This window comes from Coregonus clupeaformis, chromosome 10, assembly GCF_020615455.1.
Source record: "Coregonus clupeaformis isolate EN_2021a chromosome 10, ASM2061545v1, whole genome shotgun sequence".
Classification (NCBI taxonomy): Eukaryota; Metazoa; Chordata; class Actinopteri; order Salmoniformes; family Salmonidae; genus Coregonus; species Coregonus clupeaformis.
Window position 1 is genome coordinate 21,413,111 of NC_059201.1, and position 16,968 is coordinate 21,430,078.

Here is a 16,968-nt window from a genome sequence, read left to right on the forward strand (position 1 = left end):
TTGGATGACACTGCATCTGATGTGACCAAAATAAGATTCAGTTAAATTTCCCTAAAAAGGACACCAGACAGCAGCCAAAGCTTCAGACTGAGAAATAATGGTTTTCAAATACCAGCGAATCAGATACAGTCGGTATTCAATTATACTGAATATCTGTGTTTTTGTTTCACCTACAGTATATCAAAACAGACCCTAGATCAGAAAAGTCAGTGGCTGTACAGGAGCAGGGTTAGGGTGTGTGTGTAGTTGGGGAAGTTTTGGGGGTCTGTGTGTTTGTCATTTAGAAGTATAAGGTTAAGTTGTGTGTGTGTGTGTGTGTGTGTGTGTGTGTGTGTGTATAGTCAAAATCACGGTTAGGGTGTGTATCCATGGTCGTCGGATGCAGCTGTTTTTGTGCGTGAGACCAAACGAGAAGGAACAGGGGACTCACACTGTCGCCATGGCAACTCTGACACATAATAATAATAATAATAATATGCCATTTAGCAGACGCTTTTATCCAAAGCGACTTACAGTCATGCGTGCATACATTTTTTTTTTGTGTATGGGTGGTCCCGGGGATCGAACCCACTACCTTGGCGTTACAAGCGCCGTGCTCTACCAGCTGAGCTACAGAGGACCACTACCTCATGACACATGACACCCCACTCCCTCTGAGGTGTGTATGTCTGCCGGTAACAGCTGTGAACCGGCTGTATTCTGGCATACCACGGACACACTAGTGGAAAGGTCTGTGTTCTGTGACAAGTGTCCCACACAAGCCCACGCACGAGAAACAACATACAGAAGTAAGGGAGACTGGCACAGGTTCCAAATCTGACAGAACTCTCCCCCCACCCCTTCCCACTACCACGTACACACACGTTTACACACTCACACACACATACAAACACACACAGGGCTCAGGGGAACAGGGTGTTCCTCAAAAGGGGAACAGAGAGTGAGGAGAGTTATTTTAGGCTTTAGGTCGGGCCGGCAGACATCTCACAGCGGAAAGGCTTGTGTGTGGGTGCATGCGTGTGTTTGTGGTAGTGAGAAGGGGTTGGGGTTGGGGGAGAAGTCTGTAAGATTTTAAACATGTGCCCATCCCTTACTGGACAATCCTGGAACCCCCTCTCCCAGGAAGGGTCACTCTGTACTGATTGATTGGAACCTGGCTGAGATGACATCAGAGCAGGAGGGCTAATTAGACTCCAGTAAGCTTACTAGACTCTGTACTGGACACACATTTATGGACACACGCTCTACGTAATGCTGAGTGAGGTAAACATGCAGCATTTCATTCATACTTCTGTTTGCTTGTGTTATTCATACAAATATCTTACACAGTATTTGTGAGCATTGAATAAATATCAAAGGATGGGACCGGAAACAGTTGTCATTGATCTAAACACGTTTTGATGCCGTGCACGAAGATGAGTTAGTTGTTGTCACTTTGTCACATCATGAATTGGCACCCACCCAGCCAGCCTATCATATCATATCATGGTTTCCTTTATATGTTCAAATATAAGCAGGTGTCTGTGTGCTAGCATCTATATCATTTTTCTATTCATGACAGTATTAACCTTCCATGAAGACTGTTGTACCAATGTCACACTGTGTGTGTGTGTGTGTGCGCACGTGTGTGTGGTTGTCTCGCTGTGTGTGTCCTTCTATTGTCTATATTCATTCTTCCATTCATATGGGTACCTCCAGGAGTGTGTGTGTCCTTCTATCCTCCCATTCTTCCTCCTGCAGTGTTGCTGTGTCCCTGCCATGGAAATAGACAGCTGCCTTTTGATTCTCTGGCACAGATTCCCCACAATCCAGTTATAAGCATGTCCCTTATTTAGCTGCTGCCCTGGGCAGAGACTGTAATAAGGAGTGTGGGTGTCTATGTGAAATCAAGTGTGTGTGTGTGTGCAGCCCTGATTTGGCTGCTGTGGGATGGCTGTTTATAAGGAGCTTGTGGCTATGGCACCACCAGAACTATAAATACACACACACATTAACAACCTGACCTGAGCGCTGATGTTCCAGCTTCTGTTCTGTCTGTCTGTGTGTCTGTGTGTGTCTTTGTGTGTCCGTGTGTGTGTACGTCTCTGCACGTGTACAATGTATGTGTAATTCCCATGGTTGTACAATGTAAGGTATTTGTGCCTGTGTGCACATGTATTGATGTTAGTACGTAAGTGTAGCATGAATATGAGCGAGTAAACGTATGTGTGTTTGTGTTTGACTAATCTGTAGTGTAGTTCAGTTCTAACCCCTGACCCTGCCCTCCTCCTGTCTGTCCCCGCCCACTCTCTGATGAGAGAGAGCTTTGAAGCCGAGCCACTGTGACATCACAGCGCCCGGCACACAATGGCTGCTTTGTGCACCAACCGCGTCATAATGTCTGCAAAACCGAGTGTATGCCAGGCAACTGGAGGGCCATGTGGGAGAACCCGCTGCCGGGTAGCGGTTTGTCAGTAAGTGAGATGTGGAAGGAAATGAAACCATGTGTACCAGCAACAGGAGAGGGGAAGTAGAGAGTTACCTATGTACAGTATATTAATCTATGTATTACTGCCAAAATAAAGAACACCAACAAGTGTCTTATTGGCCGTTGGCCCCACCATGAGCCGCCAGAAAAGCTTCAATGTGCCTTCGTATAGATTCTACAAGTGTCTCTGGAACTCTATTGGAGGGACGTGACACCATTTTTCCATGAGAAATTCCAGTTGGTGTTTTGTTGAGGGTGGAGGAAAACGCTCTCCAGAATCTCCCATAAGTGTTCAATTGGGTTGATCTGGTGACTGAGACACAAACACTCCCTTTAAACCCCCTATGCTCCTTTGATATCCCTCTTTCAAAGTCACTGGGATCTCTTCTTCTAGCCATGGTAGGCAAAATAATGGCCAACTGGGAATTTGTATACATCACCCTGAGCATGATGGGATGTTAATTGTTTAATTAACTCAGGAACCACACCTGTGTGGAAGCGCCTGCTTTCAGTATACTTTGTATCCCTCATTAACTATGTCATCATGGTGGGCGTGAACAGAGTGTGTGTGTGTGTGTGTGAGAGTGAGAGAATGCACTGGCAGCACTGAGCTTTGACTGAGGTGGTGTCCAGTGTCCCGTGAGGAAGCTCAACCAGACAGAAGTTTTGCCATTTTCGTATCATATTTCCAATCGTTTACCTTGGGGTAGGAGTAAAGGGTCTATTTGGAACTGAACATGATACAGTATGTGCTGAGAGTGTTAACATGCATTAGCATTAAACTAATATAAACGTAGCCATATCACGCAAAGGTTTGCTTCTGAAAGTCAGCTAGCATGCTGGGAGACTAGCATGTTGAACTAAACCAGCTAGATTACATTAAGATGTGCTGAAATCATTAGCATGCTAACATGTAGCTCAACTAGATCACAAAGATGTGCAGGAAAGAACATCATGCTAAGCTAAACTTTTGGAGTGGACACAGAGGCACTTGTCCCTCTCTGGCTGGCATTCCTAGCCAAGCCAATTTGAGTTTGAAAATGTAATCACCCAATTCGTCAGGGCCTATAAATATAACCAGAGTCATTGTGTCTGTGTCAGTTGGATGTTCAGCGATGTGAGGATTGTCTTATAAGTACTTCAGAGCTATGGGACAGACTAGAGTTGCAGGAGAGAACCTGCATGAGCACAGGGCCCGTCAGTGTGTAGGTAGTGGTAGTAGTAATGGTGGACAGGAGTTTTTCTTGGTCAGTTCATGTTTCTAATATAGTGTATTTGCAGAAGTGAATGTGATAGAATTAGAAGTACATGTAGTGGTATAATAGTGTTTATAGTAGCAGTAGCAGCAGTAGTGGTATAATAGTGTTAATAGTAGCAGTAGTGGTATAATAGTGTTAATAGTAGCAGTAGTGGTATAATAGTGTTAATAGTAGCATTAGCAGCAGTAGTGGTATAATAGTGTTAATAGTAGCAGCAGTAGTGGTATAATAGTGTTAATAGTAGCAGCAGTAGTGGTATAATAGTGTTAATAGTAGCAGCAGTAGTAGTATAATAGTGTTAATAGTAGCAGCAGTAGTGGTATAATAGTGTTAATAGTAGCAGCAGTAGTGGTATAATAGTGTTAATAGTAGCAGCAGTAGTGGTATAATAGTGTTAATAGTAGCAGCAGTAGTGGTATAATAGTGTTAATAGTAGCAGTAGTGGTATAATAGTGTTTATAGTAGCAGTAGCAGCAGTAGTGGTATAATAGTGTTAATAGTAGCAGTAGTGGTATAATAGTGTTAATAGTAGCAGCAGTAGTGGTATAATAGTGTTAATAGTAGCAGTAGTGGTATAATAGTGTTAATAGTAGCAGTAGTGGTATAATAGTGTTAATAGTAGCAGTAGGGGTATAATAGTGTTAATAGTAGCAGCAGTAGAGGTATAATAGTGTTAATAGTAGCAGCAGTAGTGGTATAATAGTGTTAATAGTAGCAGCAGTAGTGGTATAATAGTGTTAATAGTAGCAGCAGTAGTGGTATAATAGTGTTAATAGTAGCAGCAGTAGTGGTATAATAGTGTTAATAGTAGCAGCAGTAGTGGTATAATAGTGTTAATAGTAGCAGCAGTAGTGGTATAATAGTGTTAATAGTAGCAGTAGCAGCAGTAGTGGTATAATAGTGTTAATAGTAGCAGCAGTAGTGGTATAATAGTGTTAATAGTAGCAGCAGTAGTGGTATAATAGTGTTAATAGTAGCAGTAGCAGCAGTAGTGGTATAATAGTGTTAATAGTAGCAGCAGTAGTGGTATAATAGTGTTAATAGTAGCAGCAGTAGTGGTATAATAGTGTTAATAGTAGCAGCAGTAGTGGTATAATAGTGTTAATAGTAGCAGTAGCAGCAGTAGTAGTATAGTAGTGTTATTCTAGCAGTAGCAACAGTAGTGGTATAATTCATGGGTTGCACCTCCGTCACTCGGTCGCGTCGTTGCCATTGTTATCAACGGTCTAAAGACGCCGCAGCCATATTGATGCTCAAAAGTAGAACGGGGGCTAATGACTGTGTCGTCTAAATGACACTATAGGGCCTTGGGAATGCAATGACATTGCTAAAGTAGGCACATATTTAGTAGGAAACTACTTTGCCATCATCATCATGTTGTCAAATTTACTTTAGATGGATGGCAATGTTGTCATTAGCTAGCAAAGTTTGTCAAAAATAACTAGCAATGCTAACATTAGTTAGCTAAAATCTAGAGGTTTCCCCTCAATCTTAGCTAGCTAACGTTATACTGCATATAAAGTCAATCTGGCGACATCAAAATGATGGCACAAGGTTTTCCTACTAATTATTGGCCTTTAGAAATGTCATTGTGTTTTCAAGTCACAGTAATATTGTGATGCAATGTGTAACCCATGAATAGTGTTAATAGCAGCAGCAGTAGTGGTATAATATTGTTAATAGTAGCAGTATTAGCAGTAGTGGTATAATAGTAGCAGCAGTAGTGGTATAATAGTAGCAGCAGTAGTGGTATAATAGTAGCAGCTGTAGTGGTATAATAGTAGCAGCTGTAGTGGTATAATAGTAGCAGCAGTAGTGGTATAATAGTAGCAGCTGTAGTGGTATAATAGTAGCAGCTGTAGTGGTATAATAGTAGCAGCTGTAGTGGTATAATAGTAGCAGCAGTAGTGGTATAATAGTAGCAGCTGTAGTGGTATAATAGTAGCAGCAGTAGTGGTAATAGTGTTAATAGTAGCAGTAATGTTATAATAGTGTTAATAGTAGCAGCAGTAGTGGCAGTTGATGTAGTTTGTGTTTGGCTGTTCCTGGTTAAGTGTTGGTTCTCTGTGTGTAGTTTGAGGCTTTGCTGCCATGCTGTAGTAGAGATGGCTCTTGGAGTCAAAACGCTGTGTGTACGTGCGTGCGGACCAGCCAGTGGGCACAAAGCGGGCAGTGTGTGCCCTTCGGGCACTGAAATGTACACGGCGGACAACAGGCGGCCTCAGTCCTTCTCAATAGGAGCTGCCATTCTTATTGTACCTCACACACAATGAGCTTCTCTCTCTCTCTTTCCCTTCTCTCTCTCCATGCCCATATATGGCCTGTGTATCTGATGAAGGTTGAGAAGTCTGCTCTGATTGGTTGATGTCTCTCTGGCATGGCTTCTTATTCTGCATCTGGAAAAACCGGTAGAAACAGACTCTCAGGCCACGGCTGCACTTTTATTCACATTGACTTACATTTCATTTGGCTGAAAGGAACAGTCCCAGAGAGTAGAATAACACCATATCGGGAGTAGTTTTAACACTGCTGAAAGGTGTGAAAGTGAGAGAAGTGTAGGTTGGAGGTGGGGGAGGAAGGGTGTGGAGGTGGGCGATGGTGAGGGTGTTCCCCCTCAAAGGCTGCTCACATGACCTCCACACAACAACCGGACCACATGACTCCCACATGACTTCCCCAATGGTAACCATGGGTATGCTCCTCGGCCCAGGGCTTGGGCCTGGAGGGGGTTGGTCTGATGTGCCCACACCTCCACCCTACCCCTCCCTTCTCCCCAAACCTCCCCCCACCCAGCCTCCACTGCCTCCTAATACACAGTGTTATTCAATCTAAACCACAGTGAGGAAAAGGCATTAAAAGTAACATGCGCTTGAGATTCCTTTTAGTTTCAAAATGTAAATATGATTATGTTTTTGTCTTATCCTGCAGACCAGGTATCTATGATTTAATAGGGCCCTTACCTACTCGAAAGACACCTAAAGACTTACTGTATTATCATGCTGAAAGACTTGCTACTGTGCTAGTCATACACCGAAGGGACAAGGTAGTTCATCATAGTGACATTGGTTTAATTAAAGTCACTTGATTATGTTTTCACATGTTTTAACGTTACATGATGTGAACACATAGACAGTACTGATAGTGAGTGACCTGGGATCCAGTTGTCCTCTCGTCCCCCCTGCTAGTTAACAGACAGTGAATATATTTGGCATTGTCTGTGTCTGATATGAAAACATTTTGTCAGGGCGACGTGTATGAAGAATGCGAAGTCAAGCGCAGGACACCGAGCTACTGGCAGACAAACTTTACTATGCACAGTAAATCCAAAGATACAACACAAAACCTCCATAACAGGGAGGAACAATACGCATACACCCGAGCAACAACAAACGTGAGACAGGGGTTTAAAAAGGGAATACAATGTAACATAATGGGAAACAGGTGCAAACAATTAGGACACACTAGACAAACGTCGAAACATCGATCGGTGGCAGCTAGTAGTCCGGGGACGACGAACGCCGAAGCCTGCCCGAGCAAGGAGGAGGAGCAGCCTCGGCTGATTCAGTGACACATTTAGTGATGTTATTCATTAGATCGTTTATGTACTGGCCAGACATCATATGACCTGCTAATACAGCATAAACAGACTGATGTATTGTAGTCTACTGTATTGTACATTTACTTTATGTTCCACGTGTCCTGAGAGGGGTGCAGACAGACCTGAAGGGATGTGGTTGTGGATTATATCCTTGTTGATTCGCTAATTGATCAGTTGGTAATACATGTGCTTGAATGTCTAGTTTTCCAGGTCTGACTGAGATGATTAGAAGGTAAAAGGACATGGTTGGGTTGGTGACGTCGGGGACCACAGTGGCATGACACATGAGGCCTTACAGCTGATGCACCTGTGTGACTTTCTAACATAGTATTCTAACACCACCTTTTCTCTCCCTCTTCCCTCAGCTTCCTCACTCTCTCGGGCTGGACTGCAGTGCGTCTGCGTCGGCTCGCCCCCCCCCCCCTCGCCCCCCAGCCATGGCCTCACGAATAGGGCTGCGGCTGCAGGTAAACACATTTTGGACTGATTTGATTTATTGGTTAATTGATTGGTTAACAGACAGATGTACAATATTACTGTATACAGTAGATGTATTAATTGACTGATTGATTGATGTATTTATTGACTGACTGACTGAATGACTGATGTATTGACTGACTGTCTCATTCATGTATTGACTGACTGATTGATGTATTTGACTGACTGACTGATTGATTGATGTACTGACTGACTGATTGATTTGATGTATTGACTGACTTACTGATTGGTTGATGTACTGACTGACTAACTGATTGATGTATTGACTGACTGAATGACTGATGTATTTACTGACTGTCTCATTCATGTATTGACTGACTGATTGATGTATTTGACTGACTGACTGATTGATTGATTGATGTACTGACTGACTGATTTGATGTATTGACTGACTGACTAACTGATTTATGTATTGACTGACTGATTGATGTATTGACTGACTTACTGATTGGTTGATGTACTGACTGACTAACTGATTGATGTATTGACTGACTGAATGACTGATGTATTTACTGACTGTCTCATTCATGTATTGACTGACTGATTGATGTATTTGACTGACTGACTGATTGATTGGTGTACTGACTGACTGATTTGATGTATTGACTGACTGACTAACTGATTGATGTATTGACTGACTGATGTATTGACTGACTAACTGATTGATGTATTGACTGACTAACTGATTGATGTATTGACTGACTGACTGATTGATGTATTGACTGACTGATTGAAGTATGTATTGTCAGCTGATGCGAGACCAGCTGCAGCAGGAGGAGCAGCGGGAGCGGCAACTGCAGCAGAATGCGGCGCTGCAGTACATGCAACAGCAGCGCATGTCTGCCCCTGCACCCAGCCCTGCCATCAACGCTCCACAACACTTCCAGAGCATGCAGGTGCCTGTTGAGGTCCTCAAGGTAAGACTGAGAGATAGAGAGTAGGTGTGTGCGCGCATGCGTGTTTGTGTCCTCAGGGATTGCGCACATTCACTCAACACCCACATCAGTCAACACCCACATCAGAGGGAGGCGGGGTTGACGGGAGGGAAAGATTCAGGCGGAAAAACTTAAAAGGGAACTTTAGTTTGATCTGCAGCAGCAGCACAAACTTAAATTCATTAGAAGTGCAGCGTGCCAAGAGGGGAGATGAAGAGAGGCTATAGAGAAGGGAAAAGCAAAAATGGAAATGGAGGATATAGAATGGTGAAGGAGAGATGATACAGTGCCTTCAGAAAGTATTCACACCCCTTAACTTTTGCATGGACTCACTCTGTGTGCAATAATGATGTTTAAGATGGTTTTTTAATGACTACCTCATCCCTGTACTCCACACACACAGTTATTTGTAAGGTCCCTCAGTCGAGCAGTGAATTTCAAACAGATTCAACCACAAAGACCAGAGAGGTTTTCCAATACCTCGCAAAGAAGGGCACCTATTGGTAGATGGGTAAAAATTTAAGAAGACGACACTGAATATCCCTTTGAGCATGGTGAAGTTATTAATTACACTTTGGATGGTGTATCAATACACCCAGTCACTACGAAGATACAGGCATCCTTCCTAACTCAGTTTCCGGAGAAGAAGGAAACCACTTAGGGATTTCACCATGAGGCCAATGGTGACTTTAAAACAGTGGCTGTGATAGGAGAAAACTGAGGATGGATCAACAACATTGTAGTTACTCCACAACACTAACCTAATTGACAGAGTGAAAAGAAGGAAACCTGTACAGAATAAAAATAGTCCATAACATGCATCCTGTTTGCAACAAGGCACTAAAGTAATGCTGCAAAAAATGTGGCAAAGCAATTTCACTTTTTGTCCTAAATACATAGTGTTATGTTTGGGGCAAATCCAATACAACACATTACTGAGTACCACTCTCCATATTTCAAGCATAGTGGTTGCTGCATCATGTTATGGGTATGCTTGTAATTGGTTTTTCAGGATAGAAAATAAACACAATGGTGCTAAGCACTGGCAAAATCCTAGACGAAAACCTGGTTCAGTCTACTTTCCGACAGACACTGGGAGATTAATTCACCTTTTCGCAAGAAAATAACCTAAGACACAAGGCCAAATCTACACTGGAGTTGCTTACCAAGAAGGCAGTGAATGTTCCTGAGTGGCTGAGTTACAGTTTTGACTTAAATCTGCTTGTAATTCTATGGCAAGACCTGAAAATTGTTGTCTAGCAATGATCAACAACCAATTTGACAGAGCTTGAAGAATTTTGAAAAGAATAATGTGCAAATGTTGCACAATCCAGGTGTGGAAAGCTCTTAGAGACTTACCCAGAAAGACTCACAGCTGTAATCGCTGCAAAGGTGATTGTAACATGTATTGACTCAGGGGGTTGAATACTTATCTAATCAAGATATATTACTGTTTTACTTTACTCCAATTATTCTTCCACTTTGACAGTACAGAGTATTTTCTGTAGATCACTGACAAAAAATGACAATTCAGTCTATTTTAATCCCACTTTGTAACACAACAAAATTTGGAAAAAGTCAAGGGGTGTGAATACTTTCTGAAGGCACTGTAGGTGAAAAAGAGAATGCATACTGGAGATGATAGAGAAAGGGGAGAGGTTCAGGCAGAGAAAGAGAGGGGGATTTAGGAGAAGGGGTAATCCACTCACGTGTTGCTGAGGGTCAGCCAGCCAGCCAGCCTCACTGAGCTCCTCCTGGGTGCAGTGGAGGTGGTCAGAGCTGGATCAGTTCTGCTAGGTGGACTGGACTGGATAGAGGTGGATACAGCAAAGACTGAGAGAAAGAAACAGAGAGGGAAAGAAATACAGAGATAAAGACAGACTGAGAATAAAATGCGGTGGAACAGCAACAAGGTAGGGTGACAGAGAATCAGTCTTCATCATGACATGGCACGCTATGTGTGTGTGTGTGGAGAGATATGACAGACAGAATTTAGATACTGTACTGACAGCAGGAGATAAAGGTTATCTGGCATTTTGCCTGATTCCACAGATGACAGTGAATGTTCTTATCAGTGTGTGTGAGTGGAGTGTACATTTTGTCTCTTTGTCAGTGTCTTTCTGTCAGTGTCTTTCTGTTTCTGTCTGTGTGGTGGGTTCATACTGTGTGTGTGTGTACATTTTGGGGGAGGCGAAGGTGGGTGTTTAGAATTATGCATACATGTAGAAATGAACTTCCTCCAAGTAGTGAGGAAGTCTCTGCTCTATATCTTCACCTCTACTGTTGACAACTGTTGGTCGAAGACTATATCAGTCTTCCTGTCATTCCTTTCACTTAGTGCATGTGGAGTTTATTTGTTCTGACAGAGCGAGACATGAGGTATGACAAATAGCTCTGACTGCTGTTACTGTTTTGTCCCTGTGGGCCCATATCAACATGTCACTGACAGTTTTTCAACTGTAAATAAACAGACCCACACTTACTCACAGGCATGCACACACAAAGTAAGTGTGTACCATACTCTACTCTACTCTACCCTACTCTACCATACTCTATCCTACTCTACTCTACCCTACCCTACTCCACTCTACCCTACTCTACCATACTATACTCTACCCTACTCTACCATAATCTACCCTGCTCTACCCTACTCTACTATACCCTACTCTACCCTATTCTACTCTACCCTACTCTACTATACTCTACTCTACCCTATTCTACTATACCCTACCCTACTCTACTCTACCATAATCTACCCTATTCTACTCTACTCTACCCTACTCTACCCCCTATTACTACCCCCTACCTCCCTGGTCAGGCCTGGGGACTATAGGCTTTACTACAGCTCTACTGTAGGATTACAGTAACAATGTTGGGGTTCCATGAACAACATACTGTTGTGGCATTGTGGCTCATACCAATGGACAACCAGCACACAATGGTACATCAAGCGGTTGACATAGTTCAGAGATAATTCAGTAATATGTGTCTGATATGATGAGCAGTTTGTCTGATTATGATGTGAACTGTGTGTTTATCTCTTGGTGTGGTGTGTTACTTGTGTGTGTGTGTTCAGGTGCAGACTCACCTGGAGAACCCTACAGACTACCACATCCGCCAGTCCCAGAGACAACAGGTGAAGGAGTACCTCTCCACCACCTATGCCACCAAGCAGGTACCTCGCATTCTGGGTCTTTCTGTCTGTCTCGCTCTCTCCCTCCCTCTCTTTCTTCAACACATACACACTCTCTCTCTCACGCTCTCCTCTCTGTGCAGACGGTGCATGCAGTAACAGGAGTGGTGCAGCCGTCCCCTCCCCCCACCCTGGCCCCCCCGGGGGCCTCTTCCTCGGCCCCCCCTCCTCTCCACTCCCCCCGGCTCCGTACAGAGCAGCTCATCACAGGAAACAGCGCCCCCAACAGCCCCATGGCCATGCTCAACATCGGCTCCAGCCACGAGAACGAGGTACACGAGGTACTTACACACACACTTGCACACATACAATCCATACACACTCACACACACTCACAATCCATACACACAGTACATACACACAGGGATCTCCAACGATTCTGGAGAGCTACTGGGTTGGAGACAGCTGGAATACATACAGTTCATGAACACACCGATGCAAACGCGAAACGACTTATGCACACAATCACAACACAGATATACTCTCTCACACTCAACACAAACACACACACTTGCACACGCTCTTGTACTAAAGCTCATGTCTAGACAAACATAAAAGCCTGTCTCAGCTGTGATAATCTGTGAGAAAGTGTTGTTCTGTATTTCTGAGGGGGTTTGACCCGATCTCAACAAGACATGTCATAAAGCATGGACACATTCCCTTGGTCCATAAAGCCTAGAACGGTGTGGGATTGAACATATAACCCTGCAATATCTCCTATACAACTTGATTACCAGCCTGTATAAAGAGAGGGCTTAGGGCTTACATTATATTCTCTTTACAGTTTATGAAGGCATCATAATGACAGCATTGCACCTCATTATGATGGATTGCACCCTACCATCTCTGCTGTGTTTGTGTGTGTGTGTGCAAAGACTGGCTATTGATCTCGATGTCATCCACAGACTCCGGACCAGCTCTATAAAGGTGTTGTACAGCAGTGTGCACCCAAAGGTCGCTGTGTTAGCTAACTGAGGCTAACTAGCTCTGATTGTCATTGCACTTTAAATGCTCCATTATGGCCTTGCTAAAGTAATTACAGCTTAACGCATGACAGGGGGATAGCACACACTGCAACGCCCTTTGAACCCCACAGATTTTGGTCCACACACACACACACACTGGCGTAGCAACGCATGTAACTTAACTTATATAATAATAATAATATAATATGCCATTTAGCAGACGCTTTTATCCAAAGCGACTTACAGTCATGTGTGCATACATTTTTACGTATGGGTGGTCCCTCACCAGCATCTTCTACAGACCTGAGAAGACCAGCAACTGTAGAGTTCAGAAGTGCATCCCTCAACTACAACGGGCAAACAGAACAGTTAGTTAACCTCAACTAGCCTCAACCTCAACTCAGTTACCAGAACAGTTAACCAACACTACTCAGCTGAGAGGCTCTAGTCCTGTTAGAGAGAAACATAGACCATTCCGTATGTTGCAGTCCGACCAAGGTGCATACTGTGGATTGAAGAAGCTTACTGTGCAAGGTGCAAGAGATGGTCAATAAAAAGTTAATGATAACTGTTCACGTACAAGTCATAATTCATTTTAACAACCTTTTTTCATAGAGCTGGTTCACACTTCAGTGTTAATGCATTGCATATTAAATAGGGAACTTCATTCACCACCAATGTGTAGTACTTATCTGGAAGAAATGTCTCACGTGATAATGAAGTTGATCAACTCAGTTTGCACAACATGGCTGCCTTGGTCTGTCTGTATATTATTTGGCATCACTGGTCTAAGTGTACATGAATGTAAGATAAGTACTACACATAAGTATTTAAACAGTTTTTCCCTCCTTGTTCCTGGCACAGATGGATGAGGTCATCGATGACATCATCAGCATGCAGTCGAGCTATGATGACATCCAGCAGTATATCGACCCTGTTCAGATGTCCAACACAGTAAGTATTATACCATACAGTCACTATGTACCTATAGACCGTTTTTGCACCTTAGGGCTAACATGTTAGCATTTTCACATTTGTCATTTTCAACCTGGGTGGGATTGTCAAGGATTGAACACTTTTGAACTGGGTTGAAATGCATATTCAAGAGATTAGGTGGATTAGGTGAAGGGGTGTTGAGATGGATAGATAGGACTAATATACTGAACAAAAATATAAACGCAACATGCAACCATTTCAACGATTTGAGTTACAGTTCATATAAGGAAATCAGTCAATTGAAATGAATTAATTGGGCCGTAATCTATGGATTTCACATGACTGGGCAGGGGTGCAGCCATGAGTGGGCCTGGGAGGGCATAGGCCCACCCAGTTGGGAGCCAGGCCCACCCACTGGGGAGCTAGGCCCAGCCAATCAGAATGAGTTACTCCCCACAAAATAGCTTTATTACAGACAGAAATACTCCTTAGTTTCCTCAGCTGTCTGGGTGGCTGGTCTCAGACAATCCCGCAGGTGAAGAAGTCAGATGTGGAGGTCCTGGGCTGCCGTGGTTACACATGGTCTGTGGTTGTGAGGCCAGTTGGACGTACTGCCAAATTCTCTAAAACGACGTTGGAGGTGGCTTATGATAGAGAAATGAACATTCAATTCTCTGGTAACAGCTCTGGTGGACATTCCTGCAGTCAGCATGCCAATTGCACGCTCCCTCAAAACTTGAGACATCTGTGGCATTGTGTTGTGTGACAAAACTGCACATTTTAGAGTGGCCTTTTATTGTCCCCAGCGCAAGGTGCACCTGTGTAAGGATCATACTGTTTAATCATCTTCTTGATACGTCACACCTGTATATTTTATTTCAGCTCATGGAACATGGGACCAACACTTTACATGTTGCGTTTATATTTTGGTTCAGTATAGTTTATGATCAGTCTTCCAGTGGGCTATTTTAGGTCTGTACCCTCTCTGCACTTTTCTTACTCCTCTTTACCTTCCTCTACTCATCTCTCACCACTTTCTGCCTCTCCCTGTTCCTCTCCACCCCTCTCTCACCCCTCTCTGTCCCTATCTACCTCTCTAAAAAGTCTCTCACCTCTCACCCCTGTCTTACCCCTCTCTGTTCTATTTTGGTCCCTGTCTTCCCCTCCCTGTGTGAGTCAATGGGGTGATTATGCCGACTCATCAGTACTGAGGCTGTGACTGGGCTCTGAGGGGAGAAAGAGACTCCTTGTTCCGTTTATCAGAATCTCTCCATCTTTAGCTACAGACTCCTCTGTATGTTTGTGTCCTATCTGATAACTACTGTTGCTGTTTTGCTACTGTTGTTGTTGCTGTTGCATGAAGCTTACCAAACTTCAAAATGGCTGATATTTGATGTTGGCCGGGAGGCAGTGGGCCTGTGGCTGTTTTGTTCCTCAATGTTTAATGAATAACTGCTGATCTATATTAGCTTCAATCAGCTGTCTGGTGCTGCTGCCTTCCCACCCCAGGGGAAACCTTCAGTTGTCTTAAAGGATGTGAAGTGCTGCGGTTTCGAAAGAGTGGCATTCCTAGCCCTAAAAAAGTCAGTGGTCCGAGAGCGTCTTTCTTCAAGCAGAAGCGCAGAGCTCTGTGTTTAATGGAATGGCTTCAAATTAACAATTAAACCACCGCCAGTTAGAGTACAACTTGTTTACAAGGCATTTGGAAAGGGAGGAAGAGGGAAGGAGGAGAGGTGGAGGAGAAGGAGGAGGGGAATGGGGGATGAGGGTAATTTGTGAGAGGGAAAAACAGGCTGAAAGTCCAGTTAGGGGAAAGTTCACTGTATAGCGGAGAGGTAGAAGAGAGAGGGATTTGGTGAGATTGGTTAGTCTCTGAGGAGGGCTGGAGCGAGTCAGTGAGTAAGTGTGAGAGAGGGAGAGGGAGAGTGCACAGGCCCAGAGAAGGAGGAAAGGATGAAGGAGATGAATAAGACGTATGCCGTCGTGGAGGTGATAGATGGGGAACAGATCCAACTGGTAAGAGGTCTGCACTCTGGTTTGTGTGTGTGGCTGGGAAATATGAGGTTTGTGTATTTGTTCCCCCATCTTGGTCAGTAGTGAGTTATGCCCCCCTCCCCCATGCCCCCTCTCTGGAGGGCTGGGGCTGGGCGGGTCAGCTCTAACTCCCAGCCTCGGGTCTCTGATTAGGGGATGAGTCTTGCCCTCGGGCCAATGGGGCTGGTGCTGCAGGCTGGAGGCTGGGAGGAAGCAGCACGTTGATATGGGAGCGGTTGAGCTGAGCCCTATCGCTGTGGGCAAACTTCCAGTGAGGGAGACGCTCGGCCGTTAGAGAGAAGACTGCATGGGACATTAACTGCCTGGCGTGACAGAGTGAAGGTCACTGCTGGCTTCTCCCCTGTCTCTCTGCTCTATCCCAGCTGTGTCTGTGTGTGTGTGTGTGTGTGTGTGTGTGTGTGTGTGTGTGTGTGTGTGTGTGTGTATTTGTGTGTGTTTCAGCACAATGTGTCTGAGTGGAATAGTATGGCATTCTCTGGGTTTATCTCTTGGTGATCCTGGTTCAGTTGATTGGCTCTTGATCACTCAGTACTGTGTGTATTGTGTTGTGTTTTGTTGTGTGTGTGTGTGTTGACTGTGTGATTACATAATATTCAATATCATAGCCATTGATTAGATTTAGCTATTTGGCTATTGACTGGCCCTCAAGGAGCTAAACTGAGCGGTGTGATTTGAATGCCAGGACAGTGGTATAATGTGTGTGTGTATCATAGAGTGGCTCTGTGCATGGATTCAGCTCTCTGTATGGAGGATTGATGGTGAGGGTGATAAGGTATTCCCATCGCATTGCTACAATTTTGCACCAGATGTGCAACAAATCAGCGAAGAAAGATGTGCTTGTTTTTTTTGTTCTGTAGAGTCTGACTTAATATACAGGCCTCTAAACAGTTATGCTGTTCTCTCTCTCTCTGTATATCTCTCTCTGTATCTCTCTCTCTCTGTATCTCTCTCTCTCTGTATCTCTCTCTCTCTGTATCTCTCTCTCTCTGTATCTCTCTCTCTCTCTCTCTCTCTCTCTCTCTCTCTCTCTCTCTCTCTCTCTCTCTCTCTCTCTCTCTCTCT

At 44.0% G+C, this 16,968-nt stretch overlaps 1 protein-coding gene across 7 annotated transcripts in view; it reads left to right on the forward strand.

Moving 5' to 3' along the window:
* LOC121575344 (transcription factor EB) overlaps positions 1 to 16,968 on the forward strand; it is a 58,082-nt gene that overhangs the window by 30,539 nt on the left and 10,575 nt on the right. For 3 of the 7 annotated variants that reach the window (XM_045222888.1, XM_045222886.1, XM_045222887.1), the window contains 5 exons: positions 7,690 to 7,791; positions 8,572 to 8,739; positions 11,834 to 11,932; positions 12,034 to 12,231; positions 13,780 to 13,869. In XM_045222888.1, the coding sequence (XP_045078823.1) occupies positions 7,762 to 7,791; positions 8,572 to 8,739; positions 11,834 to 11,932; positions 12,034 to 12,231; positions 13,780 to 13,869 (585 nt within the window). In that variant the 5' untranslated portion in view covers positions 7,690 to 7,761. Of the gene's footprint in view, positions 1 to 1,085; positions 1,264 to 7,689; positions 7,792 to 8,571; positions 8,740 to 10,519; positions 10,671 to 11,833; positions 11,933 to 12,033; positions 12,232 to 13,779; positions 13,870 to 16,968 lie in introns of those variants that run through there. The other 4 variants (XM_045222884.1, XM_041888365.2, XM_045222885.1 and 1 more) reach the window with 4 other exon arrangements.